A 21,472-nucleotide genomic window follows, 5' to 3' on the forward strand; every position below is an offset into this window, starting at 1 on the left:
CTGTTTATCGCGTGAATGCAGTGATCTCGTCATTATTGCAACACGTTTTCTCTCACAAAATGCTTTCACCACAACTAACAGCAAACACATGAATACAGTAAGAGCTTTGTTGTGCAGCATAACAGCGTCATTCATTGTAACGGCAGTTTTGGCAAATGTGCAGATATACTCGCGATGTGTGAGAGCTCCGAAAAAAAGGGAACGTTCTTTGATCACTCTCTGTAGTTAAATCACAATTTAAATAACAGATTTGTTTCATGCTACTAAGAGAAACAACGTGAAGTTGATCGTTTAGTCACTGGCTTGATTCACTGATGCATAAACAGTATTAAACGATTTAGAAAGAAAGTCTGTGTGAACTTGAATAATTAGCTACAGATCAGAAATCACTGATCACAGATCAGGCATTAATGAACACTGTTACTCACTGTTTGTGCCGGTGCTGTCGAATCCATATCATAAAAGTCTGTTTGTAACGCCTTTGCTGACATTGCGACTGAATTATATGTAAATATTTGGGCGGGCAAAGCAGAGAAAGGGGAGGTAACAATTCTCCTTACAACGTCACAAAGTGGAGATTCAAGATCAGCCCGTTTGAGCTTCCATTTTCTCAAAGGCAGAGAAAGATAGCAAAATCTTGATTTACACCGATTAAAATTTCTAGAAACTTGGGGACCATATACAGGCTAGGGGAACTCATATTAATGTTAAAAAACCTCAGAAAGTGAAATTTTCATGTCATAGGACCTTTAATTGACAGAATGGATTAACCTATTTGAGAAAACAATACAGGCAGACAGTGCTCCCAATGACAAATTAAAAATAATAATAATAATAATAATAATAACCTATAAATAATAATGATTAAAGTGACAGCAGTCAAGTAAAGTTGATAAGTATTAGGGCTGCACGATGTGTCGTTTAAGCATCTATATCGCGATGTACGAATCCACGATAGTGCGATGTAGGCTGTCGTAGTTGATCCGTTATTCATTAACTGTGCGGGCCAGCTGCTCCCCGGCCCTTCACGAATGTGATTCGCGGATTAATTCTCCATTTCCCATAATCCCATGCTTAGGGCTAATAACCACCAGGTGTTCCCCATTACCACTCCCCTATATAAACTGTGTTTGGAATCTTAATAAGTGCGAAGTCTTGTTCTAGCCCAGTCTTTCAATTCTGAGGGTTTCTCGTTGTGTTTGTTCCTCCCTTGTCTGACTTTGGATTGTTTATACTGCCTGTGATTCTCTGCCGCCTGCCCTGACCTCTGCCTGGTATTGTTGCCGTTTCTGGATATCCCTTGACACACCTGATGCTGTTCCTGATTTCTGCCTGTCTGACTATTCTTTAATAAACTACTGCACATGGATCCGAACGTCTCTGACTCCATGTTACACTATCAAACAAAAACTAATCAATAAATACCACATATTGCATATAATCAACTGAAAGAAGTAAAATACTTGTCTCTCTAACAACAACAACAGCAAACTATTATTAAAAATTTAGGTTATGTTTCTGAATTAGTGAGATATCAAGATAACAATCAACTATTAACATGTTTGATTGGAATGCCTATAATTGTAAATAATTAACTGAAAATAAGTAAAATACTTAATGTTGGCTCCAACACACACACACAAACTTACAGCCAAGAAAAATACTTACACACACACATCAGAAATCAAACAGATGGAAAGACAGAAGGTACGGATGAGAGTAGGCTTTTCCATGTTCCAAGCATTTGCATACAAGCGGCTGTGCATGAGCAAACACACTCACACACACAAAGTACAAAAAAACCCCACAAATAAATAAATTTCATCTTGTCTGGTCCAGAGCTTCATACAAGCGTATACACTAGGGAAATTCTTGAGTAATAAATGAGTGCTCATTCTGCACCTAATTAGCTGTCTAGTAAAACACTAATATCACATATTGATTTTCCTTTGCAAGCTTTGCCTACCAAAGGCAACAATGAAAGGCTTTCCACGTTGATCTCTGAAATGAATTCATTGGACAGTGCTGTGGATGTGCGATATTGTGGTGATGGAAGGTGCATTTGCATGCAGTGATTTTCATTTTTACTCACATATTTATTCTTGTTAGTCATGAATCCCACCAAGATGAGAACCTGCTTTTAGGTATGCATCGATCCGATACTCGGGATCGGTATCAGTTCCGATACTGGCATTTTCTTTGGATCGGGTATCAGTCGAGACCGATCCAAATCCGATATTGTGCATGTACTATTGTGTTATTGTTGAGCCCCACGAAAGGCACAAACACATTATAAAGCACCAAAAATGTTTTTGTGCACATATTTCAACTGTTCTGAAACTTTTCCATAGTTCAGTATGAGGTACAGATTAATCGAAGACATTAAAATCAAGTTCACATAAAATCTTCTTTCTGCTGTGACTGTCTGTCATCCTCCATTCAGCAATCAAAATGCGTGTCACGTTCGGTTACAGTCTAAATGATGAAACTCTCTTCAAGAGCGCACAATAACTGAGGTTTAAAACTGTTCAAAGGAAAGGCTCATTAAACTAAGGCACTGATTTAATACACTACGTATCAATATTACTTCCCTTTGTACTAGTGATGTCCAGTTCGCGAACGAATCGTTCGATTTAACTGGTTGTTCTAAGTGAACCGGTTGAACCAGTTCACCAAATCGGACTGAATTATTTGAACCGGTTCCCGTCTCCAGTAAGCATTAATTGTTCGTTATTTATAATAGTTTTTTTCAAAAAGGAAATGAATAAAGACATTAACACTACTATTCAGCAAGGATAAGGGAAGTAGTAATGAATCACTCAACTCACGATTCAATTCGATTCACGATTATGATTTTTTCATTTTTTTTTTTTTTTTTACAAAATGAGATTGAAGACATTATACAGTAAATGAAAAGCTGTTGTTTTATTAGACTATTGATGCATGTTTCTTTGTGAAATTAAAATATTACAAGACTAAATAGAAATTTTAAAACAAACAAGTAGCCTAAGTTACACAAATAAAATAAATATCTTAATATGAACAAACTAAGGCTTTGTTTGTGCTTTTTCCATTTTAAATTGGAGGCAACCATTGGATTTTAATCATGATCCAAACAAAGGTGCAACATTCATGCAGCATGAGTAGATTTTAATCTAAATTAGACTGTATAATTTCAAAATTTGAAGCTAAAACAGAATGGTCTGACTTTAGTTTTGTGAAACTATGCTGCATAAAACATATTTGAATGAAACGGCAGATGAGCTTAATGAGACGCAGAATCACTCTCTTACAGCAGGTGGTGCTTATGAACAGCAATGACACAGTGTTTACTAATCGCGGTTAATCGTTACATCCCTAGCAAGGATGGATTAAATGGATCACATAGGAGTAAAGTCTTTTAAGGCCGCCAAACTAAGTGAGAAAAAGCTAAACAAATATCGCACGTAATGACATAGGGGACGTTGTGGCCTAGTGGTTAGAAAGTTTGACTCCTAACCCTAAGGTTTTGGGTTCGAGTCTCGGGCTGGCAATACCACAACTGAGGTGCCCTTGAGCAAGGCACCAAACCCCCAACTGCTCCCTGGGTGCCACAGCATAAATTGCTGCCCACTGCTCCGGGTGTGTGTTCACGGTGTGTGTGCACTTTGAATTTAAAAAATTAAAGAGTGTCCCGGATAACAGAAGACAGTGGATGCTGAGTTTTTGTTATCGTTCGTGTTCGAGAACAGATTTTCTTCTCACATTCTTTATAAAGAATAACATTTCTACTAATTGTCCACTGAATTATGTATTCACAGTAGAGCACGGTCCGTTTTCTTCCACGTGTGCAAGTGTTTTGAGTCAGAGCATGTTAACTCTTTTTCTACACATAAAATATGAATGCAAATAGACATGATTATGATGATATATTTTCTGTATGCGTTTTGTATGCAGCTCATTATATTTTTAAAGCAATAAAGGATGTTTATGACAAATATTAGCATTGTAGAGTTATTAAATATACAAACATTTTGTGCATGTGTCTGCTGCTTATTAATCAAAATAAGATCACATTCATAAGTTATTACAAGCACACTCAATGATGGTTTAAAGTGGGTAAGCAAATATATTAATAATTACATACATTTTCAAGTGTAGCTTGATGCTAAGTGTACTTCTAATTATATTTTAGGATGTGGCCTATTCTGGTAAGCATTATAGATAAGTTCATAGTTCACCGGTGATTGCGCGATCGCGCTCAGTGTGGAAAGGCCTTTACATATGCAGGCTTAATGAGCAGAAGAAACTTCTTTCAAAAACATTAAAAATAGTAATGTTTCCAAACTTTTGGTCTGTACTGTATATATATATATATATATATATATATATATATATATTTTTTTTTTTTTTTTTTTTTTATAAAACACTTAAATAAAAATCTTACCAGCCCAAAACTTGAATTGTAATGTATGAATCATATTTATTGTTTATAAAATTATTTTAATTTACAGTTTTAGTGACATGTTTGAAAGCTTTTGGAATAATCAAGAACACAATTCTCTAAAAAAAATAAAATAATTAATTGCATACTCTTGTAGTACTCAATACTCAAGTGCATACTAGTACTCAAATCCTCCCTTTTCCTGTGCTTTGACCGGCTAAAGCTCATGTTTGGCAGCTGGATAGTGGGATGGGGAGAATGTATCTGGGTCACTAGAAGCCATGCATCCCAAGTCTGCCACCAGCAAAGAGAAAAAGTTCCTTTTCTTTTTCCCTCTCTTTCTTTAATCTGTTGTTTTTTTCCTCACACACTCCTTTTCTTGACGGGAGCATCGGAATGTTGGCCCCTTACCCTCAGAATGCAGCATAAACGATTACCAAAGAACGAGTCAGACGTGCACAGCGGGTGGAGTGAGAGAAAGTGATGAAGACAGAGAAAAAGAAGAAAAACTCATGCAGGTAACAGACTGGAAAAACACAAAAAGGTAACCAAGAACAGAGAGATCTTCTTCTTCTTGTCACTTTCTTTCACGATTCTCTCTTCACATCCCTCTCCTTTCATCTCTGTGTGTTATGTTGATGCATGAGTAAGCATCATACAGGCCCTGAGAGCTCTTTACATTTAAAATAGCTCTGAATGGAAAACATGAACACACTTAAAACATTCTCCTCAAAAACACACCTGCACCTCCCACGAATGGCCCTGATGGATTTCCACTCTCAACCCTCCTCCTGCACATTTGCTACTTCTCACTCTCTGTTCTTTTTTCAGTCCCTCTCATTTCTTTAAAGCCACTGATTTGTCTGTGGGAAAATGACAATGATGAGCGAAAGATAGAAAGTACAGAGAAAGTGTGAGTGTAAAATATCACTGTAATATTCATCCTTTGAATATTGACACTGCTATCCAGCAAAGGGAATCAAATTATCTTCTCATTACTCCTCCATTTAAGACTCTTGTTTTAACAGCCTCTCAAATCTCTTCCTCTGTCCATCTATCCCTAGTGAGGTGTGTCTCACAGGGCTTATTAACATCGAGTTTACAGCATAAATATAGCGTTACAGTAGACAAACACACACCCGACATACAGCACGCATGCACAAACACACACTCTTACAAAGCAGCACATAATTACAGATTTGTATTTTAAATGCTATATTAATTCACCTAGAATTCCTTTATTTAGATGGAATTTACTGCACAAGTAATTACAGTTATTTTAAATAATTGCAGGTGATTGCGTAATGAGTTGCAAAAGGCCTATTGACAGCAAGTTGCAGAGCAACTAAATGTCTTTTCTTGGTGATCAGAGGCAAAATGAGTGACAGAAACCGCTGAGCAGAGTTAAGTTATATGCAAATGCACAGCAATAATTCAAGATACAGCAACTACCAATGCAGCACAATTTATGCACTGCATTATGTAGTTGTATATTGCAGTTGAGTAGGAACAGCATCAAACAGTGCAATGATTTTCAGCAATTAAATGGTATCTTGACTGAACTGAAAGGCTCCGCATAGGCAGGAACTACTGGGACGGTCCCTCACATGCAACGCAAATAACACCACTATTATCACCACAGCCTAAACCTTATAGCTACTAGCTCAGTATGGGGAAAAGTTGAGTTACACATGGCAGGTGGTCTGAGATAATGAACAGGACATTCAGTCCGCCATGCTTTGTGTCAGTCTATATGCGACAGTCTCAATCACAGCCCTTACAAACTGACTTTCCACAGTCTGTAATCAATGAGGTATTGAAGCAGAGCTGTGAAATAAAGGGCTCTTTGGGTTTATGTCCAGAAAGTCACTGCCTTTAAGAACGCCACTGAGAACAATTGAGAAGTTGTTAACTGAATCGTATTCTTCACTTAAACCTGCACTCACTAATTTACTTTGTCTCACGGCTACTGTCGCTGATGTGCTTTGTCTTGCTCTCGAACTCTTTAGGCTTTTATTCTCTCTGAAGATTTGACTCACTCGGTTGTGAAATCACATGCACAAATGAATCACAAATGCGACATTTTGACACTTTAATATGTCAGATGAAGGAGTCGTACCTGGTCTGCGACCGTGATTTCTCACAAAGCAAATTCATTCAAGCTCTCATGTCCTGAAAATGCTATTCCCACAATTCTTAGCCTTCCTCACTCTCACTCTTATTCCAAATGTCCTGAAAAAAAATGTTCACAAAAAGCAATCATTTGACCTTTTTGACCAAAACATTCTGTTCCAATGTCCAAGAACGTACCTTCTGCAACAATGTAATGATTTAAATTTTGAATGTCAGTTGATCAGCATGGCACTTACAAATTAGATCATCGTTTGTCTTCTTTATAACCATCACTCTTTCCAGTGTTTCACTGACATCCTATTTGCTTTGACTCATGAAAATAAATGCTTACGTTCACTTAAACACACATTCAGACGTCCCAGTGTTTACCATCTGGGTGGAGATAGTAAACAGGATTAATCACATTAGAAAAGCATTGACGGCAGAGACAGCAGAGCAGACATCATGAGTATGGCTTCTCCTGTTAGTAATTCAATAAGTGGTTTGTTAGCCCCTGCATTAATTTAATTCAATTAGGCCATTTTGTCTCTTGGTATCTCTGGTCCTGTTTTGCAGGGAGAAAGGATTACCCATCAAGCATTGCTTTGGGTCCGCTGCATCTCTTTATGATGCAGAAGCCACTGATCCATTATTACAACTGCATTGAGCAGTAGGTCAGTACTATAATAAATCTGAGTGAAACATCTGGTTAAAGTGGCGAATGTTGATTTATTCAGCAATCCTTTGGAAGCTAGTTTTCAACTAATAGTAAAAGGCAATTTTATCTCACAATTGCAACTTTGCTATTTGTACTTGCTGTGCAACTGCAATTTTGTTTATTATGACTGCTACATTATAATGTATCTTTATACCTTATGATCCATCTTCATATTGTGAAAAACAACTTTACAATAGAGCCCGACCGATATATCGGCCGGCCGATATTATCGGCCGATATAAGCTAATTGCATTTAAATCGGCATCGGCATTTATAACGGCCGATGAAACATGAGAAACAGAGTCTCATGCTTCACTCATGTTATGAGTGTTGCATAGTGTGCCCACCAGAGGGAGCTCTGCAGCTCCAGAGTTAACAACAGCGCCAGAAATTCACTACAGAAGAAAGCGATCAGCCAAGCCACGGAGATGTACTGTTTTGACGGTGAGTCTGTCATTCGTCATGTGAAATGATTGTAGCTTTAGTTCATACCCTGTATATAAAAACTGTGTGGTAGTTCTAGCTAACGGTCCTATCATTATCACTTCTAAATATTCTGTAACATCACTAACAGCCGCTAATGCATTGCTATATTAGATTAGCCACAAAGCTAATACCATGTTTATCAGTGGAAGAGCGCGAACGTTAATAGGAGGTCAAACTATAAAGTTAGCGTTTAACTTATTCTTATTCTATTGCGGTGTGTTTCCCACATAATGACCGCGTAATTGGGCCTTTCACACAGGACGCGGTATGCACGGCGCTTGCCGCTGGGTTCAGCGTTGCCCTTCAGATACAACGCGATTTGCGCTGCGCTATGGCGTAGGCGGAGTTTTAAAAACGTTTAGCGGGAGCTCTTTCATAGTCTGTTGTTCCTCCTTTCGGTCAGCAGCAAACATGTATCGGTCCCGTTGTAAGAAGTGAGCGATAGCGTTAGTCCTGCTGATGAGAATTAAGAGAGAAGCAAGGAAGAAGAGGCTACCCTCAGGTCCAGAGAACAATTTGGTGAATTCAGGCTGGTTACGTTACTCTAACGATAATATAGCTTCCTTTTTAGCAGGCCCCTTAAATGCTTGCTATTAACTTGTTTGAAGGTGGTTCTTCTCAAAATTGACAGCGGTGTGTTCATGACACTAACGTTAACCATTCAACTTCGAATTGATTCTGTAATCTTCCGGTAATAGTAGGCAAGACGATGTTTTGATTCAGACTGCACAAAGAGAAGAGGAGAAGATATACGGGTCCGTTGTGAATGTGTCTGTGAGAGCAAATATAGTGTAGTTACAGAAACTACAGTAGGTGCGTCAGAAATGATTAAACCAGAGGGGACATGTAAATAAATGTGAGCTGAACAAGCGCTTTTTTTTTTTTTTTTTTACATATTGTTTCAAAGCAGCTTTACAGACATAACAGGAAAATGTTGAAATAATATTGTTAAATATAAGTAGGTAATACCTATTGCTTGACAAATAAAAATATATATATATATATTTCTCATTTTTGCCTATGTAGGAGATCCCAGTTTATTATTATTATAATTCTAATGATGACATGAGTAATGATACATGGTGATATTATTAATACACATGCTTATTCTTTCTATGTCTCTCTTTCTGCCTACAGATGGCTGAAAAAGGTGAATGCTGTAGCAGCAAAGTGTGGGACTACTTCTGCAAATACTTTAACTTTACATTTTATTCATTTTAGCTGACGCTTTTATCCAAAGCGACTTACAATTACTATATATGTCAGAGGTCGCACGCCTCTGGAGCAACTAGGGGTTAATTGTCTTGCTCAGGGACACATTGGTGTCTCACAGTGGATTCGAACCCGGGTCTCTCACGCCAAAGACGTGTGTCTTATCCACTGCGTAAAAAAGTAAGAAAGTAAAAGTGTTAAATGTTTAAAACCAGACTGTTTTTTGATCATTAAAAAATATATACTTTTAATGTGCAATTGTTTAGTCATTGAGACTGTAATCTAAGGCTTTTTTTAACATAATCCCTTCTGGAAAATGGTTTATACAGCCCACATACATAGAACAGGCAGATATTTTGATATTGAATGTTGTGTAAGTGCAGTTTATAGGAAATGGGTCTAATATCCAGATTATTTTTTAAAATCAAAATATCGGCTTATAAATCGGCTCTTTTCGAGTTAATATCGGCATCGGCCCCCAAAAATCCATATCGGTCGGGCTCTACTTTACAACTTTACTTTTTTTCTTGTAATAATTATTTCATATCTCATAACATGACTAGATCTTGTTATGTGAATTTATATCCCAAAAGAAATTCTACTTTTTGTCTGCTACTTTGTCTCATGTGACTTTCTATCTTGCAGCTGTGACTTTATTTCTCATAACTGTCATTTAGCTCTCACAGTGTGCCTTTATTTCTTATTTAATTCTCACTTCCCACAATTGCCCATTATTTTCCATTACTCTGTATAAATTGGCTTTCATTCAATCCAGTCCACTAACTTCCCAATTACACATACAAATTGAAAGTCCATGACACCGAATCAAGATTCAGGCTTCACCTGTCCTGTATTTACCTCGTTTGTGCCAATTTGCAGCCAGTTACATCTGTCATTTGCTTCATCACCCTCCAAACCAGTCCTAAATTCACTGGGAAATGAAGTGAATCAATCTGGATGATAAACCCGCAATTATGGTCTCCTCTGCTGGACAGATGAAAGAGAATCTTTTAGAATGGTAGTTAAGCTCATTTTCTGAAATAAGTGTTATTTTGCAAAGTAGACAGAGCAGACGTTTGGCACATTTCTGCAGAGAGATGAAGGCCTTGCCTCTGTCCATTCCATTTGCTTTCCAAACACCATCCTTGCTCTCTTTTCATGCCCTAAGCTTCAAGCTCTTTTCTTTTTCTCCCTCCCATTTCTGAAACTACAAAGTTGGAGTTATTTGTGGAATATTTGTGGAAATGATATATAGCAGGTGAGTACTGTCAAAAGGGCAATACAAGTTCTAGGGAAAGTTACCAGCAACTTACAAATCAAGAAAGAACAAAAACATAGGTCCTTACAAAATTAATTCTTAGACATTTCAGTATCGTAAAGGAAGATATTGTGCAATGGTTAATATTTATGAGTTCCAGAGGAAGTAAAATTGAAAATAATTAATCAGGGTAATGGAGATGAATGTTAATTACAGCAGAATCTCTTGCTCGTTTGCTAAGTCCATATCTCTGCCAAATGGAAGAACAAAAATGTAAATGGTGAATAAAATGACAATTAGTCAAGACCTCAGCGTGTAACCATCTCTGTTAACATTCACATCACTGCAGGCTCTGAAATACAGCAAGTGCTCCAAGATTAGTTTATATGCTCCGGTATACAGTATATGCTACACTGAGGAAGACAAACACTTAATATTACCACTTGATTTTATTTGTTAATATTAGGGGTGTCAAATTACCAATTTATTACAGAAATAAAGAGAAAGAGAGAGAGAGAAAGAGAGAGAGAGAGTAAATACAGCCGGATAAAACAAAAACTGTGTCCATCTTCATTTCAGGCTGCAAAGCAACCAAATTTGATTATTTTGATTTTTTTCTATACCCACTGTATATGTCAGGGGTCACCAAACTCAGTCCTGGAAGGGCCGGTGTTCCGCAGAGTTTCACTCTTACCCTAATCAAACACACATGAACCCAGCAGGGTTTTCTCAGCAAATACAGATATTTGTGATTCACTAATTCACTGAAATTAATCTGATGAATTAACAGACATATCATGTAATTAATTATTTTAAAAAAAGTTTAATCAATTGGCTGGCCTTGTCTGTTCTCTAAACTTTATACCCACCTGGCAGCCGAGTCAGTGTGTTCTCACAAAGACCAGAAAGGCTGTAATCTATTTACTGAAGCAGTGCAGCCTTCATTACTGACTAGCTGTAGCTGTGAAGTTTGTTCTGCAGTCATGCTGAGAGGTCCGGCTGGAGTGGACAGACCTGCTCTGCACTCATTAATGCAGCTAAGCACCACCTGGGCTCTGTATGTGTCTGAGCTGCTCTTTTCAGAAGTACGCTTTTCAGAAGTGTACAGGAAAATTAAGTTTCCAGAAAACTAAATGGCCAAATAAAAAATGCATTAAAATCACTGCAAAATTCACTGTTTCTTAGTTGTTGTTTTTTTTTTTTTTTTTTTTTTTTCATTGTGAATAAAATCATCAGAAATTTACTATGAACATTCTATATATAGCTCAGCTCTACTTATTACACATACGTGTTTGCTTGTGTTGGCCGCGAGTTGAACAGAGATGACATCACTGAATTCAATGATGAACTGCTTTTAACTATCATTTTGCATTATTGACACTGTTTTCCTAATGAATGTTGTTCAGTTGCTTTGACGCAATCTATTTTGTTTAAAGCGCTATATAAATAAAGGTGACTTGACTTGACAAGGAAGAGAAGACAATGCTGAATAATGTAAAAAAAAATATTTTCAATGCTTCAAAACATTCTAACTGACCCTCTGATGTCACATGGACTACTTTGATGTTTTTCTTACCTTTCTGGACATGGACAGTATACCGTTCACACAGCTTCAATGGAGGGACTGAGAGCTCTCGGACTAAATCTAAAATATCTTAAACTGTGTTCCAAAGATAAACTGAGGTCTTACTGGTTTGAAACGACATGAGGGTAAGTTATTAATGACATAATTTTGCTATTTGGGCGAACTAACTCTTTAAGAAAATAACTTCGCAGTTTAACCAGATCAACAACTATATAGGTCTTTCACTTCAGTTTTGAAAGCATATTCCACCATTTAAGAAAAAATAAAACAAAATAACCAGATCTGTGTGGGTACATTATTCAAAACTAAACTGAAAACGTAACACAGTAAAAACAGTATTAAGGATGCAAACATACAAAAAAAAAAAAAAACACACACACACTGTGAATAGCATTATTGCTGGTGTACCCTGTGCCGGGGACTTGGGGCCTCCTCACACTAATCTTGCATGGAGACAGGCCTATTGGGGAACGGTCAGGGTGCTTGCAAACAGAAGGAACACTTACACGGGCATGAAAATAAAGAAAAGGCGGAAAGGAGGTGATGGGTCCCACAGACCATGCTGGCAAGAAGAGTGAGAGAGAAACATGGGAAGCGTTGAGCACAGAAGTGCTGGCAAGTCAAGGAGATGACGAGACTTGAGGAACTACTGAGGGCTTTGAAAATGGGAGGATGGGTAAAGTGAGAAAGATACAGGAGGAGTTTTTGAGGCCCTTCTCATCTTCAAAAGCTCATTGGCTATCTATTGGGGCTGGGCTATATATCGAATATTCATGACAAATTTCTTATAATATTGCTCGTTATATAAAACAACCAACAATTTAATAATGAAATTGAAACATCATTGATATGACAACTAAAAACAACAGTAATAATAATAATAATAATAAACTTAATGTCACAATTTCAATATTAATAAGGATTCATTTTTAGGTCTCGTCAATACGTCAGTTTTGTATGTTTAAATGCTGAAAATATGTCAGTGCTGTACATTTTAGAACCTGTAAAAACATACCGGTAATTAAATGTACGTTTTATAGAACCACATTTTACATAAAATACATAAGAATTATCTTGAGATCACGTGGAAAGATTAGGTGAGGTCAGGAGAGCGTTTTCTCTCTCTTTCTCTGTCAGAGAGCATAAAAGTAAAGAAAAAAAATACCAAATCTTCAAACATCTTTTTCTATCCTTCAGCAAGGAGAGTGTTATAAAACATACCAACTCTCCATGTCGTAAATACAACTGTGGGAATCGTTTAACATCATCTCAACGGAGTATCATAGCTACTTAGAGCACATATCACTCCCTGCTGCACTGCTGTGATTTAGGACACTTTTCAGCTCGATTTCCACAGCTGACACAGTACAGGAAACACAGAGGAGAAAGTTAAGGACTCATGTGAATAAATGAGACTGAGAAAAGACTGGCCAAAATGTAGACAAGCTCAGAAGAATAATCATCTCTGAAGCTGTGTGACACAAAACCACACACACACAAACACTGATATCGGCTTACACACATTGGGAGTACGTCAGTCACTGTGTAGATGGTTATTAGCCATATGATTTATTCATGAATAACAGGTATTGAAATATTCTTTGGATTCCATTCCAGGCCAAAATTGGGAAAGTGACAAGCAAGCGGGAGCATGAATAACAAAAATGTAAATAAAGCAGAGTCATGGTGAAATATTCTACTAATCTTGGCAGGATTTAGATGGTCTTAAATGTATGCTGTCAGGCACACGGACTGATCAAACAGGAACTGGGATTTTGGAAGTTTGTAGCATCATGACAATACATACATACAGTCCTTAATACACACACACTATATAAAGGAGCTTGTGAATTATATGTGAAAAAAAACTAAAGACTGGATGCTTTCTGTTGTGTTGTCACTACTCGTTAAAACAGAGCAAAACATACTGTCCACTTCACAAACTAACGTTTGGGAGGCAAGCTTAGTCTTTCAAAACTAAATTAATAAAAGGTGAGTTCATTTGTAAGATTTATCGTGATGAACAAATTGTGCAGTTAATACTAACCACTTAATTACTTAATACTAACTAGTGGGTTGGCCTACAAAAATCCATCATCACTGCAGCACCCTATTCAGTGCCACCCACTGTAAAACCAAAATAAGAACCATGTGTGAGAAGCAGCAATTCTATTTCTACATCCTCTCTTCTTTTCAACCAGCCTGCCAAATGAATCACTGGCCTGTGGCTGATTGTACCGCACACCTTGATGAGCAGAGACCATCTGGAACATATCAACCACGAGAATACAATGTAGAAAAAAATTTGATAAATGAAACAAAAAGCGTTTTATTACCACTTCAGCTGCCCTTCACCAACAGCTACGGAGTGTGCTGGAGGCGGTGTCTTTGTTCAACTCTCCCTTTATATGGTCTCTGTCTCTCCTTATGTGTCTGTCACATTCCCCACCCCCACTCATCCAAGATTTCATATCAGTAAGAAGCTGATGAAACTCACCCAAAACCGCTCTATTACACTTCCTTAATAAAAACATTTTCACAATATATCAGCATTACAGAGGAAATGCTATTTAAAAAGGTCCCATATGCTCCCTAAATTTTGAGAAATGTATATATTTGTGTGTGTGTGTGTGTGTGTGTGTGTGTTCGAGTGTTGAAAGCGTGAGAGGATGCAGACTGAAAGCTTTATGCTAATGAATGTTCGCACGTTCAAACAAGACACCATCAATTGGACAGTAGTGATACTTGGATAAAAACCAGCATCTGTTTTAGTATTTTGAAGAGTTTGTGTTTTTGCACAAGCAGGACCTCCTTGCCCTTGAACTGAAATAACCCCACTGATATGGCATATCCACGCTCTCACTCACACACAAAATCCGCACATGGAGAGACACTAATTGGATTTATATTATGCACATGGACAGTTCATGTTCACCTGGGTCTTTGTCTCACAATAACATCACACACTCAGTCTCTCAAATGCACTAATGCATGTTTTCTGATCATATTAACTGAACAACCAAAGCCCTTGGGTGATAACAAAAGCCAGCAATAACTACCACAGCAGTAACTGGTTCCCAGACATGCCAACTCACCTTAATATACAACATATGCTTTACAATTTCAAACAAAGAAAAGTCACTCAAGATTTCTCTGCCAATGTGACTTGGAAGAGCATTGTGACAGGAATTTAGCTGATCCAGTGTGCAACAGTTAACAGCCCACAGACACAAACTGTCTGGTTAGCTTTCAAAGATATATGGCTTCAAAAAAACTTTTATGATATTTTATTATGATGCTTTGAAACCTGAAAGCTTCAGTAATCATTCATTGTAACTGTGTATACATTTCTCTCTGTTTTCGAATGAAAGAAAGTCATGAAATGACTTGAGAGTGAGTAAACACTGACCAAATGACCAAATTTTGGTTTAATGTGGTAATGCAAGAAGTATAAACCTGCTGATCCTGTTTGAAAACATCCTAAAAACGTTGTTGTTTGCTTCCCTTTTCCCAGAAATGACCAATTCATCAGATTCATCAGTGATTCAAAGTGTGCAGCACAGTGATATCTTCACTGCAATCGTACAGGTCAGAACATAGTGAATCACCCAGTATGACAGCATGAATGTACACATGATAAAAAATATTTATTTCTCGCTAAAACTCTCTTTTCTTCCTGTTAACATGCACTTTTGTTTCATTTTTATTAAACCTACACATAAAAAAAGAAAGGAAAAAGCATTTACTATATTCCCATGAGGAATAATTCCTTCCTCAAAGTAAACAAATGAGATCCTCCTCACAAGGTGTTGCAATACCTGGAGAGCAGTATCAGGAAATGATTATACGAGAAGCAGTGTTTGCTCACTCATCTGGCTCAGCTTCACTCGGTGTGTAATATGTGTGTGTGGGTTGAATAAGAAAGGAGTGCATTTTGACACGTAATACAAGAGCTCAGTCTAATAGCTGCACATAATTCATAGCCCTTCTAACACAGACCAGCTTTGTTAGTTGTAACCTTGCACAGTCATTTAATATAAAAACAAGATATTATTTGTACATGCATCTCTCACGTCTCTGAAACACCCCTTGCCTGTGATATAGGAGGTTAGGTTCATTATCTCAACAGATTCGACGGGATACCTGATTATGTCTCTGACCTGTGACCTCGTATGATATGCCCTATTTGACCTCTTTTTAAAAGACTGAGAGAAAAAGAAATGATTTTGTGTATTTGTGCATGTGCAAGTGAGATGGCGCCTCATTATATTTGAGGTAAAGGTATGTGAAACATGGGTTATTAAAAAACAGCCATAAAATCTGTTGTGTTTTCTGAGAGTGGCAACTCCAAAATAATATGTGCATCTGAGGCGAAAAAAGAGGAAATCAGTTATGAACCCTTCTGTCAGTTATTTTCTATTTCTTCAAAGAAAATAAAGTCACTGTGAAACAATTTATACAATAAGGAATGGTAACAAGAAAAAACACCCTAGTCAACACTATTCAAAATATTTTTTTTCCTCTCGCTCTCTCTTTCAACTAACAAACTGCAAAATTACATATCTTTGGCACATTTCTGCTCCACAAAACATCTACTGAACAAAATACACTACCGTTCAAAGGCTTGGGGTCACACAAAAAAACGTTTATTCAGCAAAGATGCATTGATCAAAAATGACAACAAAGGCATTTATAATGTTACAAAAAAAGATTTCTGAAGGAAAGTGTGCTATTGAAGACTAGAGAAATAGCTGCTGAAAATTGAGCTTTGCCATCAGAGGGATAAATTACATTTTAAAATAAAATAAAACTGAAAACTGTTCTGTTTTATTGCAATAATATGTCAGAATAATACTGTTTTTACAGTTTCTTAGATCAAATAAATACAGCACTGATAAGCGTAAGAGTTTTCTTTTAAAGTTATTTAAAACACGAAACTTTTAAACAGTAGTGTACACGCAAATTATTTTTTTAAACTGTTAAACACAGTTTACAGTTTAGGATTTTCTTGAGTTACTGCTGTTTAAAAAGTATTATGACATTACGTCAATGCTGATTTGTGCTTTAATAATAAACGTCCATTTGACGTTCATCTAAGACTGAAGGCCATCCTGACACACATAAATAGCCACTAAGCGGGTTTCTACTGAAGAGCCCACTTCATCTTCAGACACAAAGCACTGTGATTAGAATTTGGTCCTGAAAAAAGGGACACAGAAAGAGAGGGCGAGGGAGCAGTATGTGTTGTGAAGTGTTGCTATTACCGTCTCCATGGGCGACTAAAGAGGAATCCTGCCAATTCTGTGAGTAGGTTGTGTGCAAAGCACAATCCTTAAGGTATTATTCTAATTCAGTGTCTGTCCAAGACCGCGGGAAAACATCCAGAGGAGAGAGAGAGGAGCATTTAGCACACTGACAGCCCGAGAGTGCACTTCTACCTGGGGAGAAACCCCACAGATACCCTGCCTGCTGGAGATACCACGTGTAATTGGCCACCTTAGCATGAATCCATTTAAACAAGCATAAACGACTCCAAGAAAACACCAGGTGCATGTGACAAAAACCTGAACCTGGGGGAATGAAAGTTGTCAATGACACAGAAAATTCAGAGCGTAATAATTTCCTGTATTTCTCTCAAATCTAGAACAAATTTAAATAACTTAAGACGGATCAGGTGATCTCATATTGATCAATATGAGTGACTGTTACTTTATAGCATGACCATGTAACTTCAAGACTTTTAATTCTATCAGTTTTGAAAGTAAAAAAAAAACATCCTCTCCACTGTGTCTCCACATTACCATATTAATCAACTAGCCATGATAATTACTGCACTTAATGCAATTAATAATGCGACCAATACTTCGGGATAATTACATTTTGTACCAGTTGCGATTTTCTCCCCTCTGCTGTAGCCTACGTCTCAATTAAGTCTTTTGACTTGCTGATTACGATTTTTGTTTGTCTTTCATTAGTAGGTCCTGAAAAAAATCAATCCCAACTGTCAACCTTCCTGCAAAGTCCTACTTCCATTTACAGCTAATAACTGGATGTCTGTCTAATAATATGCTCAAAAAATGTCCACTTAAAATGCCATTAAACTCAGAGCACTCTCAAACTTTAAATGACAACGTCCATTTTATACATGTGACTTTAATTGTTTACATGCAGCTTTACAAAAGATAAACATTAAGTGCATAGTCCAATACATGATACTTCATAATATATAAAAATGGAAAGTAAAACCTTTGAAACATCCAGTGTGAAGGTACCTAAAGCCACAACTCGTGACAGTTGGAGGCTTTACAAAGAAATAGTGTGTTAAGATTATTCCCATTTGAAAACCTAGCAAGTTGTCTACTTCAACAGAATTTCTGATTTCAGTCGAATGAGGAACAAAGAGGATACCAGCATGGCTACATAAGTCATCTGTTAAAAAGAGGTTCAGATTACTCACGGCAATTCTCCTCATCGCTGTTGTCCGAGCAGTCATCATCATCATCACATCTCCATGGAGTCGGGATACACCTGCCATTCCCGCATTGAAACTGACCGCTTTCACAGTCCGGGTTATTTCCTGTCATACAAGACGTTTTGAGTAAATGCAGGGTCCAAGTTTTGGGAGGATCAAACTTTTAAACCCAAAACTAATCTTCAATATTTGATTACATCTTTAACCCAAAATCCCCAAAGGATGTCAAAGCAACTGTTGGGTGACTAACAAAGCACAATATTACATATAATTGTATTTTAGATTCGCATATTGTACATCAATAAAAGCTTCTGAAATATGAAAAAACTTTAAACTTCAAAGAGGTTTGAAAATAGGGGTCATGTAAAGACATTCTAAAAACATTTGAACACATTCTTAGTAATTGTTGACAGTTTTACAAATCACTGTGCACAGTTTCGTTAACATCAATTTGTATTAACTATCATAGTAAAATCGATGTGCACGTGTGCAATGACAGGTTGCAGTATGATGTCACTATAACTGTTGTCTATAAGAAATTTCACGTGTGCAAAAACAATTAATGATCTATCTGAACGATGTACAAGACGCATTCAGTGGGAGTAAACTTGCGCTAATGAATGTGTGTTATTTTCAGTGGTGTACTACTATGGTAGATCTAGAAGAACAGTATTGTAAAAAGCGCTTTATTCATGTAAACCCCGTAATGAACACGGCAAGGCAAGAACAACAACATGTACTTGATCAGATTGCAATTCTTTACAGTACCTGCCTAAATGGATTTACGTGACACACGCTCTATGAATGTCTCGTCAATGAAAGCAAACGCACGAGGCTGCGACAGTGTTTCTTACAGCATCGTTTACATTCATAACAGCGGAACGACAAGCGTAAAACAGACACTTACCGTTTACCAGCAGACACCCCACGAGTATCATATGTAAAAGCAGCAGTTTCCCTATAGCCGTCCACATCTTCATAAATCAAGGCGGTGTGCTCATTCAAAATATAAAAAGGCTGTGCAGTACAGACTGTGCCTCCCTTCTCCGTGCAGCCTGCGCTGTGACTTGCCACAAGCTCCACTCTGCTTTCGATACCAGTTTGAATTGATGACGCCAACGATGGTGGGCGGGGCCATGGGTTATGACTTGAACGTATAGGCGGAGTCAACATTGCAAAAATAGCTGGCTGCAAAAGGGAGTCAATCCCCTAGACTCCCCATGTTAAAATACCCAACTTTACAGCAGAAAAAAAAAATACATTTACAGCCTGGTTTAAAAAAAATATGTTGGTCTATATAGCTAGTTTTGCCCTTCCTGACAACTGTGAGGGGGTGATTTTTTTTTTATAACTCATCCGTTTAAATTATATTAAGCCTTAAAGTTCTGCATAATTAAGGACGAGGTCACTTGAGTGGCAGGTGAACTACCACTGACGTCAAGCTAGGTGGGTGTGGTTTCAGCAACCAGGTCCCACATTTTTGCCCATTTTCGATTATCTGGGAGTGACACAAAAGAGGACACAACTAGAAATTAGTGGTTAAGTTGTATTTACAACACTGCTCCAGAACAGTTACAGTATACCCGAAAATTCAGATGTATGCAGTGCATTTTATGGAGGACTGTTTCCTGATCCTGAGAGAAGACTACAATGCCAGCTGTTCTGACTCATAGTCTGTAAGTACGTTTACATATTTAAAGGATTTGCCACTGACGATTCAAACGCGCGTTTTAAGCAGTGTAGAGTAGCGTATTATTGGTAGAGTAGATCATTTCTCCGATCACAAATGCAGACATGGTTTTATGTTTACGCGACGCGATGCAACGCAATGCATAGAAAGACAGTATACTATTGTCCTTATATTCCGTATTTATGTCCCCACTAGATGCAACAAATGCCTCGTTTATAATGGGTTCCGGGACACACGGCCTCACAGTATACGCTTTTCAGAAAGGCGGGCATAGAAAAGAAACAATAATGTACAGTATGTAGAAAATAATGTGTGTGTTTTTTTTACTTAAACCACATAAAACCATTTCATTACATCAAATACACAAAATAATGTTCTTTTTAGCAACATCATACAGTAAGACCACTTTAAACAGAATTTTTGGGCATCAGTGGATGTTTTTTGAGACAGTTCAATTGAAAGAGGAATAAAGAGGATACCAGCATGGCTACACAAGACACCTTTTAAAAAGATTACTCATGGCAGTTCTCCTTGTCGCCTTTGTCTGAGCTGTCATCATCATCACATCTCCATGGCATTCACCTGTCATTCCTGCAATGAAATTGACTGCTTTCACAAATCCGGGTTATTTCCTGTCAAGAATGTTTGATTAAATGAAGGGTCCAAATGCATGTGATCAAGTTTTTAAACCAAGGACCAATCTTCAATATTTACTTATGTATTAAAGCAAACTGTTGGGTGACTTACAAAAATATTACATAGTATCAAATATATCAGAAAATTCTGTCAACATTCAGGAAAAAAAAAGAAAAAAATTTACCAATTTAGGAATAAAATCAGGCAAATGACATAAGGAACAAACGCCTCTGTGAAAACATTAAAATTGTAAATTTTGCTTTGTTGGTAGGTAAATATCATATGCAGACTTGTAAATGGAAAAAATGTAAGCCCTCCTTCAATATATTTTTACGTGAGTTTGCTAAAAAGTTTCAGAGCTTCAAATGCTTCAAAATACATAATAGAAAATCTGAAAAATTATGCTTCTCTGTCAAAATATTTATTACTTCAGTACTTTTTTCTTTATAATGTCTACATTGACTACATCTTTGTTTTCATCCTCAAATATTGAAACATATCAGAAAACTTGCAATACAAACCTGTTGTGTTAATGCAGTTATTAATGAACTTAGGAAGTAGGTGTATGATGAATGATGATATCTGTCCTATTAATCTGTAGTGTCTTGCTCTAATAATAATAATAATCTTTTCCAATGTCAGAATTTGAATTTTTGGTGACAGTGACATTTTGACTGTATTTGAGTGATTTCTAGAAAAGAGGAAGACAAATTCAAAACTGACAAATCATGTGAGGGAATCAGAACATAAGAGCGGAGGTCTGCTGATCAGCACTTTCTCTTTCTGCCGGTAGCAGAACTTGCCTAAACTGGCAGAAATACTTATTGCCAAGCTGCCCCCCCCCCACCATGTCTTGTCGATAACTGTCTGGCAGCCCACC

General features: G+C 37.3%; 1 protein-coding gene across 9 annotated transcripts in view; it reads right to left on the bottom strand.

Annotated features, from left to right (window-relative positions):
- Positions 1-19,352, bottom strand: part of LOC132151816 (low-density lipoprotein receptor-related protein 8-like) — a 196,354-nt gene extending 177,002 nt beyond the window's left edge. For all 9 annotated transcript variants that reach the window (XR_009436444.1, XM_059560207.1, XM_059560204.1 and 6 more), the window contains exons 1-2: positions 19,174-19,352; positions 18,252-18,371 (exon numbers count right to left, since the gene is read on the bottom strand). Coding sequence is in view for 8 of the 9 variants with exons in the window: in XM_059560207.1 (XP_059416190.1) it covers positions 18,252-18,371; positions 19,174-19,246 (193 nt within the window). In the remaining variant the exon portion in view is untranslated. The remainder of the gene's footprint in view (positions 1-18,251; positions 18,372-19,173) is intronic.
- Between the last annotated feature and the right edge of the window lie 2,120 nt (positions 19,353-21,472).

Source organism: Carassius carassius, chromosome 10, assembly GCF_963082965.1.
Source record: "Carassius carassius chromosome 10, fCarCar2.1, whole genome shotgun sequence".
Classification (NCBI taxonomy): Eukaryota; Metazoa; Chordata; class Actinopteri; order Cypriniformes; family Cyprinidae; genus Carassius; species Carassius carassius.